Below are 18834 nucleotides of genomic sequence, written 5' to 3' on the forward strand. Positions count from 1 at the left end.
CAGTATAATCTTTAAAAGCCAACCCTTGGGTTCAGTAAAAACATCTGATGAATACAGAGAAGGCTGTGCAGGTGTGTGTCTGCTTGTGTCTGTGTGTACCATCCTGCTGCAGTGTGTGTGTGTGTGTAGGTTTGCTCTCATGGCCTCTGGGGGCTTCTGTTACCACTGATACCAGAGCAAAGTTCACCTCTATCAAGGTTATACACAAACAAACAAGCCCTTGACAAGGTTACAGATGTGGCTTCTTCTGCATTTTTGTTGGACTTGGAGGAATTAGCTCAATCCATGATGGCTTTTTCAGCAGTCGGCTCTTAATTTAGCTGCTTAAGTCGACAAAAGTCTCACGTTTTCTTTCAGCTGTCGGCTCAAGTGGACTCCTCTCTCTGTGCTCCTTCAAATTCTCAAGAGGGCCAAATCCTGGGTTTATATTTACAAATCGTCCATTAGGCTGATGTTGATTGATGTTCAGAGCGTGCAGTGGTAGAATAACCTTCCAGAGATGCTGAAGGATAAATGGGGTGGCCAGATAGATACTGGATTTTTAAGGCTCATACTGATATCGATATTTGTGCGTCAAAAAAATCTGATAACAATATATACAACAGAATATTTTTCATATTATATTTTTCAAAGCTCTCTGTGACTAAAACAACCTGATTTTTCTATGTTTCTGGCTTTTGATGGATAGTATTATTATTCTATTATTCTCTCAATAATGGTTTAGACAGCAGGATGCACTGAAAGTCTATGGGAGAAATGACACTGAAGACGACACGATATTTATAGCCTGCAGCGTAACAGTGTTTTAATTTAACCAAATCACTTTTGCTTTCGCTGCATAGACGAGTTTCTAAACAGCTATGCAAGTGCTGGAAGTTTTTCCACACTGTCTTCTGCACTTGCAATCAAAGATTTAATAACAATAACAATGATGTTATTAAAACATTTTGCCTTTTCACATTTTTGCTTACTACATAATTCTATATAATTCCATATTTCATAGTTTTGATGTCTCCTGTATTAGTCTACACTGTAGAAAAATAATAAAAATCAAGAAAAACATCGAATGAGAAGATGTGTCCAAACATTTGACTGGTACTGTACATTGATTAATAGAAAAGATGAAAACAACAGCATTATTTCAAGGCCAGAGATGCAATGCTCTACATAAGAGTGATGATCATGAGTATGTGTGTGTTATTGTCATTGTGAATGTGTGTGTGTCAAATGCAAATAGTTAATTAAGAGCATTCTTCTAACAACACAATATATTTATCTGCTTCTTTAGTCAGACTTCTTGGCCAATAATATTTGATATCCAATAATTAAGTTTCAGAGGACGCTCTGTCAGTGAGGTCTGTTCTTTCTGTTTTTGGTGACATTAACACTCAGTGCTCATTTCTGTGGTGCCTGAGAACTGCACTTTCCAGAGATCATCTTTAAATCGCACTGTGTGGGTGGTACTTTGATGTCTTGTTTTCTTGCATTTTTCTGCAGATGAAGTTTGATTTTCTGGTGGGTTTTGCTCTTTTCATGGCCGCTGCTGCTCATGCTGTCCTCCAACTTCTTCTTTTGATTAGAATCCTTAACTTAAAGGGGCCTCGTGAAGTTTTCTTATAAATGAGCAAAACTTCTGTTTGCAGTCAGTGTGAGACACCAGAACTCGTAATGTGTATCCTTGAGGTCTAACAAAAGCTGTGAGCGCAAAGATGATTTTTAAAGGAGGAATGTTTAAAATACGGACAGAAATTTCCTTCTTTTAGTCTTTTTTTGGTTGAAAAAAAATCCTGAATCTACCGTGTTAGATGTGAAGATATTCTGGCTCCCCACTGCCTCCCTCTGATACCTGACCTCCCTCATGTCATACCTCTTCTGTACCTGCTGTTGGCTGCTGAGTCTGGCACAGTTGCCTGCAGTATAAAGATAAATACTCAACCTGTGCTCTGGGCTGCAGATCCAGCCATACTTAAGCCATAACAGGGCCTCTAGTTTCCCCCAGTATGTTTGGAGTTACCTTTGACAGGTGTCCATATTTTACACGTTGCTCCTTCAAAGTATTTTAAATCCAACATTGTTTACGTTCATGTTTATTTGCCAGCAGTTTTCTTCTTCCGTATCTCGTCTGATGCATCGCAGCGCATCTTATCGTATCTATATGACCACCACCTGTTCATCAGTGGAATAGTGTGACTCCACTGGTAGGAGAGTGTATCACATCACCCGTGTGTGTGTGTGTGTGTTCGTCCTTGTGCACATTCATGAGATTACCATAACAAAGACCCACACATTTAAAAACACTCCATAGAGATTTAAGTGCCTGTTAAATGCCTGACTTCCTGTGAGAAAAAAAAAAGAAAAAACAAACCTATTTTTTCTAACAGAAAATGAAGCTTCCAACAAACGAGTGCACATCACCACCATTTCATTTAAACCGGCCAGTATGTGAAAATAATGTGGGCTATTACTTGAACTTAACACACATTAAAATGACTTGATGTGAGCATTTGTGGGTTGTGTGAAGAGGACGACGCCTTCTTGTCTGTTAGTGAATTTGAGCTGATTGTGTTTCGTGCGCCCACCTCTCTGTCTTGCAGGCGGAGATCGTCAAACGGCTGAACGCAATCTGTGCCCAAGTCATCCCCTTCCTCTCTCAAGAGGTAAGACTCAAAAATGCCTGTCAGAGTGAGTTAAGACGGAGGTGGGTGTGAGAGAGACAGAGAGCATAGGACCTATAGAAGGAGGAGAAGTGTGTGGTGGATTGTGAGGCAAAACAGACAGTTATGGACACACACATGTATGCTGTACACACACACACACAGATTATCCTGGGCTAATCCTCCCTGCTCGGGATAGGCAGATATGCTCTGAACTTATTAAATGTCTCCCACTAACATATGCAGAAGCCAGCGGCTGAGAGTGTGTGTGTGTGAGAAAATTCTTTTGTTTGACTTTATTTTGTGTGTGTTTATATATTTGTCCACCTGCACACACATCAGAAACACTGTAAATGTGTGCAAATACAGTACTGTAGTGGGTGTGAGAAGTGTGTTCTATGCAGTGTTGTTTGTTATGGAATATTTAGGTGTGTGTGTGTGTTTAGCTGATAAATCCATCCTCTGGAGGAGTTGTAAGTGTGAGCATGTGTGTGTGTGTGTGTGTGTGTTGAGGGGTGGGAACAGCAGGCAGGAGTGAGTGTGGACTCCAAAGCTCTCCTCCAGATTAGCCATGGATTAGGAGGGTTTAGGGTGGATTAGGAATAATGGCATTAGACTGTGGTGCTGCTACACAGGCCTGAGGCCCGCAGAGAGGGGAGGCAGGGAGACGCAAACCGCTTTTACTGCTTTGTTTTGATGCACAGCCTCGTTTACTGGCTGCGCATATGAAATGTAACACAATCATATTATTATTGTGCAGCAAATCACATCGAGTGTGTGCATGTGTTTGTGAGGGCTCTTTGTTTTTATCTTTATTTTTTGTCATTTTTTGATATTGTTCCTTCTCGCCGTTTGGAAATTTCTTTGACAGAAGCTTTGTTGTCGCTAATAGGATGATGTATCAGTCAGCCTACTGTATCGAGCAATAATTGCTCAGCAATATTTTAACTGTATGAGAAATATCATTATTATGCCTAATACATATAATTGAGAATTTATAGATGGGGGTTGGTCCCACACTTTAAACAACAGTAGTAACAGAATTGTCTCCTCATTAGAGTATCAAAAACTGTCAAGTAACTAAAGTTTGCATGAATCCTTGGTCATTGATCAGATATTTCTATGGTTGGGTTTTGCTAAAATGGTAAAAAAAAAAAATATGGTACCGGTGCCTAAACAGTGCCTGAATCTTTTTTTTTTTTAAATAAAAGCACAAAATGACGAATTTGGACATAAAAGTGAACAATATATTAACAATTTAAAGTTCACTTAAATATGTAAATACAAAACACTTAAATTTCCATGACAAATTCATGTAATAAATAAAATCCAACCTAACTACGATAACTTAGTATCAGCTACAGTACTAATAACAGCAAAATAAAATTTGAGTTGGTTTTCTTGGTTTTCTCAAACTGCAATTCCTTTGCAGAAATAGGATCACCTGTGATCATTCGAAAGGATGCTTTCATCATCATCAGTGGTCTCCCCATCATAGGTATAAATGTCAAGTCACTTCGACATGTCACATCCAGTGTTTTATGTCTATGCTTACATCACCGGGGTCAGAGACGTCCTCACTGCCGGCTGATGTGTTTGACATGGGGTCACACAAGCAGTCAAGAATGGTGCAATTATTGCAATCAACAGCTCAGGCATGTGGCTCCAGAATCAGGTAGCATGTAGGAACTGTGCCATACTTCAGTACCCAATCCTTTCTTGACCTAAATCATGATGTATAGTACTCAGTCTTTATATTTACTTTCTTTGTATGTTGCTGTTTTGTACTGATGTTTGATCTTCTGTCAAGACGAAAAAGACTTTTGTAAGCAAGTGTTTGCACTCTGTAAGTAATAGAGTTGACCTGGCGACTCCAGTATGTGAGTCCCGTAAGACAATACAGAAACATAATTTTGGTATTGGGTAAGCTTGTATGCAAGAATTTTGTACATTTTAGAATTGTGATTACAGACTGTACAAAAGGATGTCAATTGTAAAAAAATGGATTATTGAACAAAGCCATCCTTAAATCTGGCATCGTTTTTTGCATTTTGTCTGTTTAAATGTGAATAGCCAGTGATTTAAAAATTAAAATATTCGTCTGTGTGAATTTCTAAAACTTAATTGTAATTATTGCAGGGAGCTTTTGACATTTACAGTCTTGTTTTCTTTTGCAGTAGAGTATAAGTGTCACAGTCAATATGTTTCACAGAAGTTTTCTGTGATCCATCCACCTGCAATTAGAAACAGTGTTTTAATAAATCTGGGCAGCTAAGCAACAAAGTTTGTTACTGCATTAAGTATAATGTCACAATGTAAAAGGATGAAGACTTTAAAGAACCATAAGAATGGTAATGGGAAATCAAGAGTATCTGATGTGGCTGAAATAACAAAGTAAATTGTTAGTTATTGACTTTCTGGAGTCTGTCCCAGGTCTATAATTATTAGAATTATTGATAATAACAGTATAAGGGCCATTTGCAGACATTCATCAGACCGATGGATCTTTTCATGTGTGTGGGTCACGTTCAGGCAGGTTAGACTCAGTCTGCAGAGGTGTAGCTGAACTCGATGGTCAGGTTCATTTCCACACCAGATAAGCTCTTTCATCTCTGCCCTACTTTGATGTTTTGCGCTCCTGGATGAATCTCGCTGCTCTCTCTCTCACCGTCTGCCTGGATCTGTCTTTCTCGCTCTGTACCCTTTGGATGACTTTGCCTGTTAGCTGTCTGTCTCTCTGGGTATCTGTCTCTTTCTCTCTACAAATATGTCTGTTTCTCTGTGTCAAAGTTGTTAAAGCTGCACCAGTTTGAGATGTGTGGGCAGACGACAGAATTAACTACAATTCATGGTTATAGCTCTTGTGCAGGATTGCGTACACACTGGATTTTGCCATTAGACATTATAGGTGTTTATATCAGCGTGTGTGGCCACTTGTATTACTTTATATCATGGACCTGTTAGCAAACACGAATCATGAATCGTCCCCCTTGGACTTAACACCTGCTTGGTTTTAGCATACTGTTCCCCAAAGAAGGAATTAACTGGCCTCTGCAAGTTACACTTGACCAACTGGTACACCCTAATTAGCTGCTCATTCATACTATCCAGTGAGTTTTAATGAAACCACTGGTGAATGTCAGACAGTGAGGGGGGGACTTTTTCTCCAAATAATGAGCAAACGGCAGTGAAGACACAGAGGGACGGTTGGGTGTCATTCAAATCTGAACTGCTTCCGGTACCTGGAATTTGGTCCAAGTAAAATGTTGATGAAATTGTCGATGTCTCACTTAAAGATCCCTTATGTCCCCTAAAATGTCTCGGCTTGACTATACTGACTTGTATCTGAGCAAAGTTCATCACTAAAGAGGTGTTTTTTGCATTTTTACATTCCTGTACTGAAGGTGGAAATGTCTGTGCACTTCCCTAAAATTTGAGATTCAAACATACACAAGGCAACCTAGATTTGGTGTGTAATTTGAAAGCCAATGGCCGTCTGATCTGCTGCATGCAGGCAAAGAAACCTGAAACCTCCTGTGCAGACTGGACTCATCAGTACAGAGATCAAGAGTTAGCATTAGCTGTGTCAGGCAGTTACAAGAAAAGTTACAACATAAAATTGTGTGGTGTTGGCTGTAGATGTGTTAACGTTAGCTGCAGCAGCTGTGTGCTCTTAGCTTTCATGCTATCAAACATGGTATACTCTTCAGCTTTTAGATGTATATTGTGTTTGGCCCGTTGTTCCTCTAGGTTACACACTTTGCCACAGACATTGATATCGCTATTGTTTTATTGCCCAGGCCTACTTAAAAGAACTAAGTACAGATCAGTACAGATCTGGTCAGTTGTGGGTTGCAATAATGTGATAGATACCTCCAGAAACTGATGAGGAAAAACATATTTCATACTGTAGCTCACTCTGATTTAATGAGACAGTTTGTCAGTTTTTATGAACAGTTTTGACTGATAATAAAGTGTGTGTCAATCAGTCTTTGACTAACTGACAGCTGTGATTTATGTAGCTGTGATTCAGATTTGATATAAAGCAGACTGATGGCTTTGTTCTGATTTGAGAACAGATGTGAGGTAGCAGCTGATTCACAGGTGTCCAGACTTGTTTGATGTTGTTTTACCATCTTCATTTATACCAGAGAGTTGTGTAGGAGGAATACATTTGTAATGTTGTTGTCATTCATTCTGTTTGTTCACAGAGGTCATAATCTTCATAATCCCTCTTTAAAATCCAGATGTCAGAATTTAGCTGATTGTCTTTTTTCTGCTGTCTCAGCTGCTGTTTCAGTGTCTTTCTCTGATTGTCTCTGTCTGTCTGTCTCCCAGCATCAGCAGCAGGTGGTGCAGGCAGTGGAGAGGGCCAAGCAGGTCACCATGGCTGAACTCAATGCCATCATAGGAGTGGGTGTATTGCACACACACACACACACACACACACACACACACACACGCAAATATGATAAAAGGTGCTTTAAAACAGATCAAACTGAGAGATATGTTGAAAATGTTGAACAGAGGGAGAAAAGAGAATTGTTTGAACGGACAACAAGAAAGATCAGTGAGGTTTTTTTTTGACCTATCTCTACCTTAAGTTCAATAAATTCAGTTTTTTGGGATTCAACAAGACTTTGTTTAGAGGACTGGCTGAGCTTTTAACTTTTGAGATTTACAATGTGAAAAATAGGCTTTTAGTATTTGTTCATCACAGAAGAGTGTCTCGTGTTTTTTCCAGAAAACACCTGTTGATTGCATTCTGCTGGATTTAGGCCTGTGGATTTACTCGGTCATGGCAAATATTATTGGCCACTTTTATCTTATCCTTGATTATGAGTATCAGCGAGTATGCTGGATGATATGTAATGAGAAATAGCAGTATAAAAATATCATTCTAATACTTTATGGTAATTATGGAGGTTTTTCCTCTAGAGAGCACTTAAAGTTTATTTTCAACTGCAAAGTGTCCTGCCTCAAATCTTGTGTTATGCTTTAGCAGCTGAATTTAAGAGATACTTCAGAAATGTATAAATCAAATCAATTTCATTCTCTTTAATTAAAGAAATGCACACTGTCCTTTTACTGCTTATATTTATTTATTCATTTACTTATTGGCTGTCGCTAGGACCTTAATCAGGAGCACATTGAAACACTGTAAATGAATAAATATCAAGGTATCTATGCACTTTATTTATCATTATACAACACAAGGATACACAAAAATGAGAGTTGTAGTCCCTCCATGTTGCACAGACATACAGTATAATATATACATTCAGAATAGAAAAATAAAGCCAAATAAAATGAAAAAAAAAAAAAACATAAACGATTCTACTGCAGACAGAAAGCAGTTCCTACATCAAACTGCTCACAACAAGATCTGTAGATTATTTTGAGTAACTGAGTCATGATTTTTGGAAAGAAACACTGGGTTTGAATCTTTCAGATGTTTTTTTTTATGCTTTTGGCAAAACAGGACTTGTGACATCTGGTCCCATTATATTGAAGAGAAGGCAGACATCTCTACGACTGATCTCCAAAACTCTAGATAGATAAAAAGCATTAAAGGCCAGGGGAAAATATGTATTTCTGATTTTGGAATGAACTGTCCCTTTAAACCGTGGTAGTCTTTTTTTTTTGGCTCTTATTTTGGCCTCAGTTCTTCTTCCTGTCTGTCTGCCTCTCCTCAGACTGCAGACTGCTTCAAGTCAAAATGTAACATTACAGTAGGCCTAATTATTGTTTCGGTGTGTGGTTCAGCAGCAGCAGCTCCAGGCGCAGCACCTCTCCCACGGCCACGCCATCCCCATCCCGCTCACGCCACACCCAGCCGGCCTCCAGCCCCCCTTGCCCCCTGGAGCCGGTACAGCCAGCCTGCTGGCTCTGTCCTCGGCACTGAGCCACCAGCTGCCCCTCAAAGATGAGAGGAAACACCATGACAACAACAGCGAACACCCGAGAGGTGAGGCCCGCTCTTATAGTAGGTGCTGATGTGTTCATGCCTGTGTGTGTGTGTGTGTGTGTGTGTGTGCAGGTGTTGGCGTCTTCATGTCTGCGCCAAGTCTTAGGTGCATTACTGGTTGTTTGTGTGCTGTCACAGTGGGAAGTTTTTGTTTTGGTACTTCCTCCTTATTTGATACAAAAATGGATTTTAATTCCACCTTACGGTCACATCTAGGAATGATGCAAACACATGAGGGGAATATGTTAATCTTCACCAAATTGTTGCATCATGCTTCATTTTTATCTTATCTTCTTCGTTGTTGAAATTTCTACTTTGTCACAGTCTTGCATCATATTAAATAATTATTAGATTGCTGCACTGTAAAAATGAAAGAGTTGAGGAAATGCAGAATTTCAAGGCAACTTTCTTTGACAGATTTCTGAGTTTTGAGCCCAACTCAAACTCGGAAGTTTTGAGAAGGTCTTACCAACTAATAATGTTTTGTTGGAATAATTTGCTTTTCTTTATTACATAAACTTGAATCTTTGAGTTCTGGAAATCTACCAACATTTGTATTTCAAGACTTGTTTAATTGGAAGATTTTCAATTGCAAACATGACAGCTCACTGTGAACAATTCCTGGAACAGATATTTTTAGGGGTTTATTAAACTCAAAGATTCAAGTGTATCTAAGAAACAAACAATTATAGGTCAGCAAAACTTTGTTTAGTTTATTTCGAAACTTTAGAATTTGAGTTTGATTCAAAACTCAAAAACCTGGTGAAGGTAGTTGCCTTGAAATAAATTGTTTTTGTAAATCACATGTATTTTCAGTGTACTTTTCTTTGTCACATCCACTGACAGATTATTTTTCTAGTTGTAGATCAAGGGTATATAGCAGACTAAAATATCATTTTATTTATCCAAGATAAACACAGAAAGAAACACAGACAACCCGGTATAACATCTCAATATTTAATACAAATTGCAAAACTTGTGTTATTCATAGGCAGATGCTGAATGTGTTTAATAGACATAAATACTGATCCTTTTATCTTTTGTTCAGCTAATGAACCTAATTTCACATGTCTGGAATATTCAGTCAAAGTTGTGAATTATACTCCACCACTTTTATTGATGCTGGTGCTTAATTGTTAGCACTCTGAATGAACAGCAGTTAAAGCAATTAAAAACTGATTTGTCATTATGCCGTTTTAATTGGCCTAATAAGGAGCGATGCACAACCACCATGATGCCTCTTTTCTCTCAAATACGCAGAACGCCTCTATTTCTTCTCCAAGCTGACTTTGAGCTCAAGCATTTAATTACAGTACATAGAGACGACTGTGTGTGTGTGTGTGTGTGTGTGTGTGTGTGTGTGTGTAAGGTAGAAATAGTGTGTGCCAGCTCTTAATTACTCAGTTGCAGCATGGCTGTGAGGGTTTTTACAGTGCAGTCGAGCAGTTAACCTCGCCCTGTATCTGCAGCAAAGCTAACTCAGGTAATACTCACCCCCATTAGGAGCAAAATCAATAACAATCAAATTCCATCTCTAGCTGAGTTCCTGTGGATGGGTGTGTGTGTGTGTACAGTGAATAACAGCTCTTTTAAATGCATTTCTTTGTTCTAAGGCAGGGTGACTTTGACTTTGATGCCAGATTTAGTGTCTTTTTAACACCCTGGGCTCCTTAATTTGCAAGTCCAGCAACTTTTTTGACCACTATCCCCATTTTCAGTGTTAATATGTTGACCTTAAAAGTGTTTTGCACTAATTACAAAGCTTATCATGTCTGCGTAGTATGCAATGTGTATTTAGTCTACTAGCTTGACTAATCTAAACAGACCTGCTGATAACAACACTCCTTAAAAAAGGACAGTTTATTTCTCTGCCAGAAATAGAGAACTGCTGGTCTCACAACCAGACAAATCTGCAAGTATGTTTTATTTGTTCTGGCTGTTGCTTTGATGCCTCTTCCTGTTCCGACTGATCTTCAGCCAACCTGGATGTGGTCAAAGCTTATCACAAGTTTCTCTAATATGAGGCAGGTTTGATACAAAACAACCAAGATGGGGGTTGAGCTGGCGGTCGAAAAAGAACATGTAGATCCAGAATATTCACATCTTGCTCATTTAATTAAGGTTTTATATTAATCAAATCAGAGTCGGTGATTGTTGGAACAGATGAAAGACTAACAAAGATAGTTTGGATGAGTTTTATATTGTTTCTGCTGAGTTTAAATGAAGTCTGTTTCTGATACTTCTGCATATTGTAAAATTACTGTTGTGTTTCAAGAAGGATCTTGCTCTAAACTACTAACGAAAAAGGGATTCTTTCCATAATGTTGTCAGAGTCTTTGAATAATATTCTGAGCCTGCTGGTGGCAAAAACAGGCAGTTTTAGAGGACATAATTTGATGGGCACAGTTGCCCCCAGGGATCGTGTTGCAGCCACTGCAGCCTATTTTGCAGCTGTCAGACGAGGTGATCTACTTCCAAATCTTTTTGTACCTATTAGTCATTTAGATGCCAAAATATGTATGTATGTATGTTCACAGACATATTGGTGCTTCACCATCACAGTAATAGTAGTAGTACTTCATGTGTCTGTCTTTATGCAAACAGGGTGTTCATACTGAGTGACTTTGTGAATGGGTCACTGTAGTGGCCAGTGTATAATCTTGTATTTCTTTTTTGTTTCCCATCAGAACATTTAGCTTAACATGCTGTAGGCTATTGATTGCTAAAATAAACAGATACTGAGTTAATTTAGTTTAATCTTGGCTTACATTAATGTTCCCTCGGTGTGTGTGTGTGAGTTAACCATTATCTGTTATTTTTCGTATGTGTATCTTTGCATTATTGTGCTTGCTGCTCAGACATGAAATGCCTTAATTTGTCATTTTTTTTCCTGTCTCTTGCCCTCCGCCTCCTCAGACAGAGACTCTGTCAAGGTAAGTTCTTCCTTTACATTCTTTCTTTTACACATTGGTGTGCTGGCAGTGAAGTCTGATTTTTTGCCACTGCTAAAGATCTGTTTTTTAAAATTTATCTAAATTTCTTAAACAGATGACACAACCTTCAATACGGAAAAAAGGAAAAACAAACAAACTGATTTAGCGGAAAGAAATCTCTTTTCCCCACATCAACATTCCCCACTAGATTTCTTTATTCGTTTTCATTTGTGACACTCCTGTTGGTGACCGAAGACTAATATTTGATGTCATATATAAAGAACATAAAGTGAGAGTGATATTTGATACCTGCATTCCTGCAAAATCAAGAGTCCAAACATGTTGATATATAAAACTTGGTCGATGTTCAGTGCTTCATATTTTAATACAAATTATCACCTCAAAAATGTTTCTAAAAATGTAGCTCATCACTTTAATATTATTTAATAATGATTTGATTTGATTTATTCAGGTGCACATGTATAAAAAAAACCTAAACAATATAAATAATAACAAGAATATGTAAGGGAGGCCAAAACCTACCAAGGCTTATCATGGGTCTTCCCCTGTTATAAATTGGAGCAAACTACTGATCACAATTTTGAGTCTAAATATTTAGCTTCAAAACCTAAAATTGTTATTCTTTAGCAGACAAAGCACAAAGATAAATAATATGAAAAAAGTAAAAGGAGAAAAAATGATGCAAGACAAACAACAGAAACAAAACAAGAGAAAAATCCTCTTTACTGCCATAATTTCTCCATCAGAAGATTAGTATCCTCTAAACCATTCATCAATTATGCATTCCCCATTAAAATTATGTATTTTAAAACACTCTGATTTTTGGAAATGGAGACAAAGAAGAAGAAAGAAGAAGTGGGTGAAAAAGAAACCCCAAAGTGAGCAATGAAAAAAAGCACATGTCTGACTAGTGAAGGAAGGAGGGAGCAACAGAGCAGCATTACATCCAACACTTGTAGTAATTAGTCCCTTAAGCGGAGCTTTTTTTCCCAAGGCAAACATTTGGTTTGTTGAATACTCAATGAGCAGATTAGCATTTCTTTATTCCGGCAGCCTGAGCTCACACACACACACACACACACACACACACACACACACACACACACACACACACACACAGACCTTAACACATACACATGCATGAGTTTAGTGTGTGGTGTGTGTGTGTGTGTGTGTGTGTTCTCTGGTGTTTTGGAGGAGGTGGAGACAGGAGGAATGTTTAATATGTTATCTCCTGCCCCCCATGTAGTTTATCCTCCTCCACACACACACACACACACACACACACACACACACAGAGCTGTAGGCACCATGATGGGAGCGATTAGCAGTGTGCATCTGTGTGTGTTGCATGTGTGAGCCTGTGTGTGTGAGGTCGTCAGAAATCAGTGGTAAAGATAGAGAGACCAGAATGATGAATGCCTTTCATTAGCGCCCTGTGAGAACACACACATACACACACACACACACACACACACACACACACACACACACACACACAGCCAACAGTCACTTCATGAAACCAATAAGCCCCTTGTCAGTGGTCTACAGTTGCCTTGGCAACAGTTCACAGGGTACAGTGTGTGCGTGTGTGTGTGCATGTGTGTCTGAATTGCTTGAACATCTGTGCCTTAATGTCCTTGGTGTTAGCACCTCACACACACTGATAAAGGTATGTGGGTGTCAACGTATGTGTGCGTCTGCATGCTTACTGTTGGCAGTACAGGCAGGCAGTTATCTAGTTGTGGTGTGTTCAAGGACTCCTCAAGCCCGTCAGTGTACTTGTGAAATGATTGTTGGTTCAGTTGTCAGTGCCATTGATTTCTGCTATTGTTTAGCACTAGTCCACTTATGAAAGCAGATACTCAATTTGAAGTGGCTGCAATTAAAAGATAAACAATAGATTTTTTTTTCTTGTAATTATAATCACTCAAGAAAATCAGACTTTTTACAAGGACTACCTGAAGCTGTATGTTTAGGGAAAAAAATCTTAATGAGGCTGCGTTCATACTGACCTTTAAAATGACTCACCTGCTGGAAGTAAACACATAGCATACTGCTCTTTTTTGCGCTTTTTTGTCTTGTTTTTTCTTCACTGGTAAACAAGGTTTGCAGCTGCTGGCTTTCTCTTTGTTAATGTTGGGATGCTCTTTTTTAAAAATCTGTGTACGTTGTGCAGTCTGGACTGCCATGCTGTGTTGGCTGCAGAATAAGAAGCAAATTGAGTCAAACAGCAGGAGCAGAGGTGAAAGCTGAGACCAGTGATAGTAAAAAAAAACAACAACATTTTATATGAACGGATCACTTTTGTGGGTTGGAGCAGAGAAGAACACAAACTGAATACAATACAATAGTAGACACTGCACGGCTGCAAGAAGTAAACTACCGTCTTGGCTAAACGAAGGAAAAAGGAAACGGGAGGGTGGAAGAGAAACAAAGTAAAGATTTAATGTACAGTAATGGCACTGGTACTACAGTGTCTGTTTAACATATTGTATAAATGGCAGGATTTGCTAATAATGCTTACAAATGAATGTGACTCCATCTGTGTTCTTTTTTTCAAATAGAAACTCCCATTTGATTGGTTAAAATCTGATTGTTCAGATTTTAACATATAATGAACACTACTGGGAAGCTACAGAATGAACGTAAATTAACTATTAAATTTGATGGTTTTGAAGACATTTTGGGAGCCGTGCCCTGCAAAAAAGGGTAGGAAAGTGAGCTTGTGACCAGAGAGTTGCTGTTTCAGTCCAGATGTGATACTATAGCTGCAGTTTCATGTGTGTTTGGATTACAATGCAAAACGTTTGCATGCCTTCATTACGTGTTACAGAAATCTTTGTTTCATAGACATGTCTTAATCCCTATGTAACCTTGGCTGAACTTGAGCTTTGCGAAACCTTAATGAATGAAGGTTGAATTCTCAGTTGACGTGATCCCCTCAGTCCTCCTCCTTTCAAGTGGATCAATAACCCAACACTGTGGCCTGATACTGCTTATATTGAATTACCAGTTATCGTTAGGATAAGTGTCATCTGTAAATAACAAAACCTGTTAAAGACAACTGTTTGATCAAAGAAAGGCTGAGATTTAGTAAGAGGTGACTGTCAGATGCTGCTGTACAGTATGACTATTCCAGCAGCCTCCCACTCAAGATAACTATCCATCAGTAGTAGCTGTCACCGGCATCATTTAGCTGTTTACCACACTGACAGTGAATGCTCATGTATCTTATGTGTCTCAAATCTCAGTGTGAAAGTCAGTGTTATTAATACAATTGTATCTAGTTTCTTATTTGGCATAATTTAAATGACAGAAACTAATTCACTTTTATTGTCATTAAAAAGAAATTTACACTGCTGCCAAAATAAACAATTGCTGTTCTTTGAAGGTTCGTACATTCTCACTGGGTATTAGTAGTCAATGTGTTTAAGATATCAATTGAAATAACCCAGTACTGAGTATTGAAACTTCTCCAGTCAAACAATACCTGCATTCAGTCCTTTTGGTACCCAGATGATCTATAAAAAAAAATATGGTTTTGGGTCACAGCCAGTCACCACAAGCATTCTTTATAAAGAAGAAGAAGCGGTATCAAATGAAGTATTCCACTTATATTGGTATCAGTTTAAGGGTACTAGTATTGGTACTGGTATCGTAATTTTTTTAAACAATACCCATCCCTAATTCTCACTGCATTCCTTCTGGGATACCTTTCCTTTCCAGGAAGGATGGCGATCCAGAGATCTGGATTTGTTTGTTTACTTTTTTTTACTACCTGCTACACAACAGGTTTTTGGCATTTTTCTTTTTCCCTCTTCATGTGAGAATGTGAGTCCTTCCCCCAGAAGGGGCCATGGTGTTGGCAACTGGTGCTTTATGATGCAGCACCAGTCTGGTTTATAAATGTTTGTGAAAGTGAAACTGATACACGATACACAGTCACTGTGTTGCGATACACAGCTGTTGATGATATTTTAGATAATATATTACATTAATAATACACATATGATTATATCATGTAAAGTGTGTGTATCAGCGCCTCTTAAACATACTGCATGCTTTTAAATCATTTCCGTTTGTTTCCGTACAAAATGCACAATAAACAAAGTTACTGAGTAAAGCATTTCTTTTATTCTATAGATAGCATGATAATATTATCTTCAGTTCTTTTGGCAACAATAACCTCAGAATGATAACTGAGGTGCCCTTGAGCAAGTTCTTTAACCCCCAGCTGCTCCTGTGGAAGTGCTCACAGCTCATCAGATCAGGCAGCCTGCAGATGTGAACTGTGTGAGTGTGAGCAGGGACTTCCTGTAAAAGGAGGGCATTACTATCAGTGATCAGGACCCTCAGGCCAGAAGGAAAGATTGTGGCTGACACCTCCCACCATGGACACAAACTGTTTGAAACACTCCCTCCAGGCAGGAGGCTGCGCTCCATCAAGACCAAAATCTCACCAGAACAGTTTCTTTTTCTCGACTGCAGCTGGCCTCATCAACGTGGCCCTGGACCCTCACTGACGCTGACTTTTATCCCACCCCAGATATTACATGTTACATAAAAGGTCCAGTGTCTAAAATGGAGGAGGGGGATTAACGGGCAAAATATGGCAGAAATGGAATATAATACTCAAAAGCATGTTTTCATTAGTGTTTAATCACCTGAAAATAATAATCGTGTTTGCTTTACCTTGAACAGTTTATATCTTCCGAGGACGCCAGTCCTCTTCTATGAACTGCCATATTTCTACAGAAGCCCAGAGCAGACAAACCAAACACGGGCTTTTTATGCAGGTTTCGTGGCCACCATTGCTACTATGTGTCACTAAATCCTACATGGTGTTCCTTAAATGTAAAAGTTCAACATCTGTCTCAATGCATTACATTAACACACATTTTTTTGGATATTATCTCTGCAGAGTTCATGTATTCTTCATGCTTCTTACTGTGAACATGTTAATTTGTCATTATTTTGCACATTACACCTTTTCATTTAAAACATGCTTTTCATTTAAAAACACATATTTTACATATTCCTTTATTATTATTATGTTTTTAAATATTTTAGGGTAAATTTTTCTATTTTCTATTCATGATTCTTCATTTTGCAGTACTCAGTTGTTCTTTTTTATTTCTCTTACAATGCACTGAAATACCAAGGCAATTTTGTGAAGTCCTACTTGGCCTTAAACCTGATTGTGATACTCTCCTGGATAGCTGAAGTGTAAAAAAGTACTTAGAAATAACACAAAACTACTAAAGTAAAAGCGCTGAATGTTATTATGATGATGTTAAAAACATCTGTAATGGCTACAGGTTTAAAATCATCCCATTTTGTTTGTATTTAATGAGTTTATGCTCCACTAATTTGTTTTTAATTTGTAATGCAACCCAAACTTCCACCTTGAGGATTGCAGGCCTTGACTTCATTTAACAACATTAATATATACAAGAGAAACTTGGTGATTCTGGGACTCTCATTACTCGGGAGAGACCGGAGACTTTGTAAAACTGAAATTGAGCAGCAGAGGCTCCAGTCCAGGTATCATTATCAGGACTTGCAGAATCAATTTGAAACTGTGAGGCAAATATAATTACGATGTGCTGCTAAATGAATACTTTCACACAGCAACACTACTCGCTTCTTCACACTCACAATGCTTGTACTGCCTGGCGGAGGCTTCATTTGTCTCTGCAGCAAAATTAATTTGCCTTGATGTTTTTGAAAGAGCTAATTTGCAGGCTAATTAACCTAATCAGTCTGGAAGGAGAGAGACAGAGACAGGGGAGGGGGGGGGGCTCAACCTGCTCTGTCTCACTCAACAACAGACACACACCTGTAAAACACACTGACAGCTCAACAGAGATGGGAAGTAATAGAGTAGAAATACTTTGTTTTCAGGTATCTCTACTTTACTTAAGCATTTATTTTACTTTTACTCCCTTCATATTATCACACGTCTGTGCTTTCTTCTCCTTACCTTTTAAAAACAGACTTGTTACAGTAGACTTAAGGCATTTGAGGGATTATTGTTTATTGATTCTTTATATTTTGCATCATTGCCCCCTGCCGTCCTAACATGAAGACCAATTTCAACCTAAATGACTGGCAATAACACACAGAAAAGAGGATTCCCTGCTGTATACATCAGTGCATAGCACACACTACAGACAATGAGACAAAAATGATATAAAAGATGTAACAATATCAACAAAATGAAAACAACGGAAAAGACATAACAATACAAAAAAGATGTAGCAAGGCAAAAATGAGGTAAAAGATGTGACAATATAAAATCAATGTAAAAGACATCACAAGATAAAAACAACTTAATTGACACAAGACATTAGATGAAAACAACATAACACATAACAAGACAAAAACAACGTAACAATGTAACAAGATGAAAATGATGAAAAAGATGGAACAAGATGAACACAAAGTGAAAGACATAACAAGACGGAAATTATGTAACAAGATGAAAACAACATAAATAATCTAAGAAGACAAAAATAACATAAAAGATGTAAGAAAACAAAAAATGATGACTTAAGAAAAGACATAAGACAAACATGACACAACAGGACGAAAATGATGTAACACGACAACAAAGACATAAATAATGTAACAAGATAAAAAGGACATAAGAAGGCAAAAATGGTGTAACGAGGTGAGAACTATGTAAAAGACATAATGAGACAAAAACTATGCAAAAGACATAATATGAAAATGACTTAAACAGATGAAACAAGACAAAAATGACGTAAAACGAGCAACAAGACATCTAAGAACACAAAAACAACTTAAAAGACATAACCAGAAAAATTACGTAAAAACATAACAAGGCAAAAACCAGTCAGAAGACATAACTATAAAATAATGATGTAAAGGGTGTATTGTAACAAGACAAAAACAATGCAAAACATGTAACAAGATGAAGCATCACTTTTTTTCACTTTTACCTGAGTAAAGAAGGTGAGTCTTCTGTACTTCTGCTTGAGGACAGAATGTGTGTACTTTTGCCACCTCTGCAGCTCAACATTGTTTGCACATACAGAGTACTAAAATGTAAACAGGTACAAGTGCTGCATGACCACACACACACACACACACACACCACACCTCACTCCTCCCCCACAGAATCTTTGTCATCAACACTTGCAGCACGGCAAAGGGCAGTGGAAAGGTTACAAGCGTGAGTTAGTGGAAAGGTCGAGTTAAAGGTCCTGCTTTATTTTTCTTCTCTCTGTCC

The 18834-nt window shown here is 38.2% G+C and overlaps 1 protein-coding gene across 2 annotated transcripts in view; it reads left to right on the plus strand.

The window, feature by feature from the left end:
* Positions 1 to 18834, plus strand: part of LOC146320397 (transducin-like enhancer protein 4) — a 48154-nt gene that overhangs the window by 14276 nt on the left and 15044 nt on the right. The window contains exons 5-8 of one of the 2 annotated variants that reach the window (XM_084728634.1): positions 2595 to 2657; positions 6993 to 7067; positions 8421 to 8622; positions 11539 to 11555. In XM_084728634.1, the coding sequence (XP_084584760.1) occupies positions 2595 to 2657; positions 6993 to 7067; positions 8421 to 8622; positions 11539 to 11555 (357 nt within the window). The remainder of the gene's footprint in view (positions 1 to 2594; positions 2658 to 6992; positions 7068 to 8420; positions 8623 to 11538; positions 11556 to 18834) is intronic. The other variant, XM_084728635.1, reaches the window with a different exon arrangement.

Source organism: Lutjanus erythropterus, chromosome 10, assembly GCF_056507025.1.
Source record: "Lutjanus erythropterus isolate fLutEry1 chromosome 10, fLutEry1.hap2, whole genome shotgun sequence".
In the NCBI taxonomy this organism is placed as follows: domain Eukaryota; kingdom Metazoa; phylum Chordata; class Actinopteri; order Lutjaniformes; family Lutjanidae; genus Lutjanus; species Lutjanus erythropterus.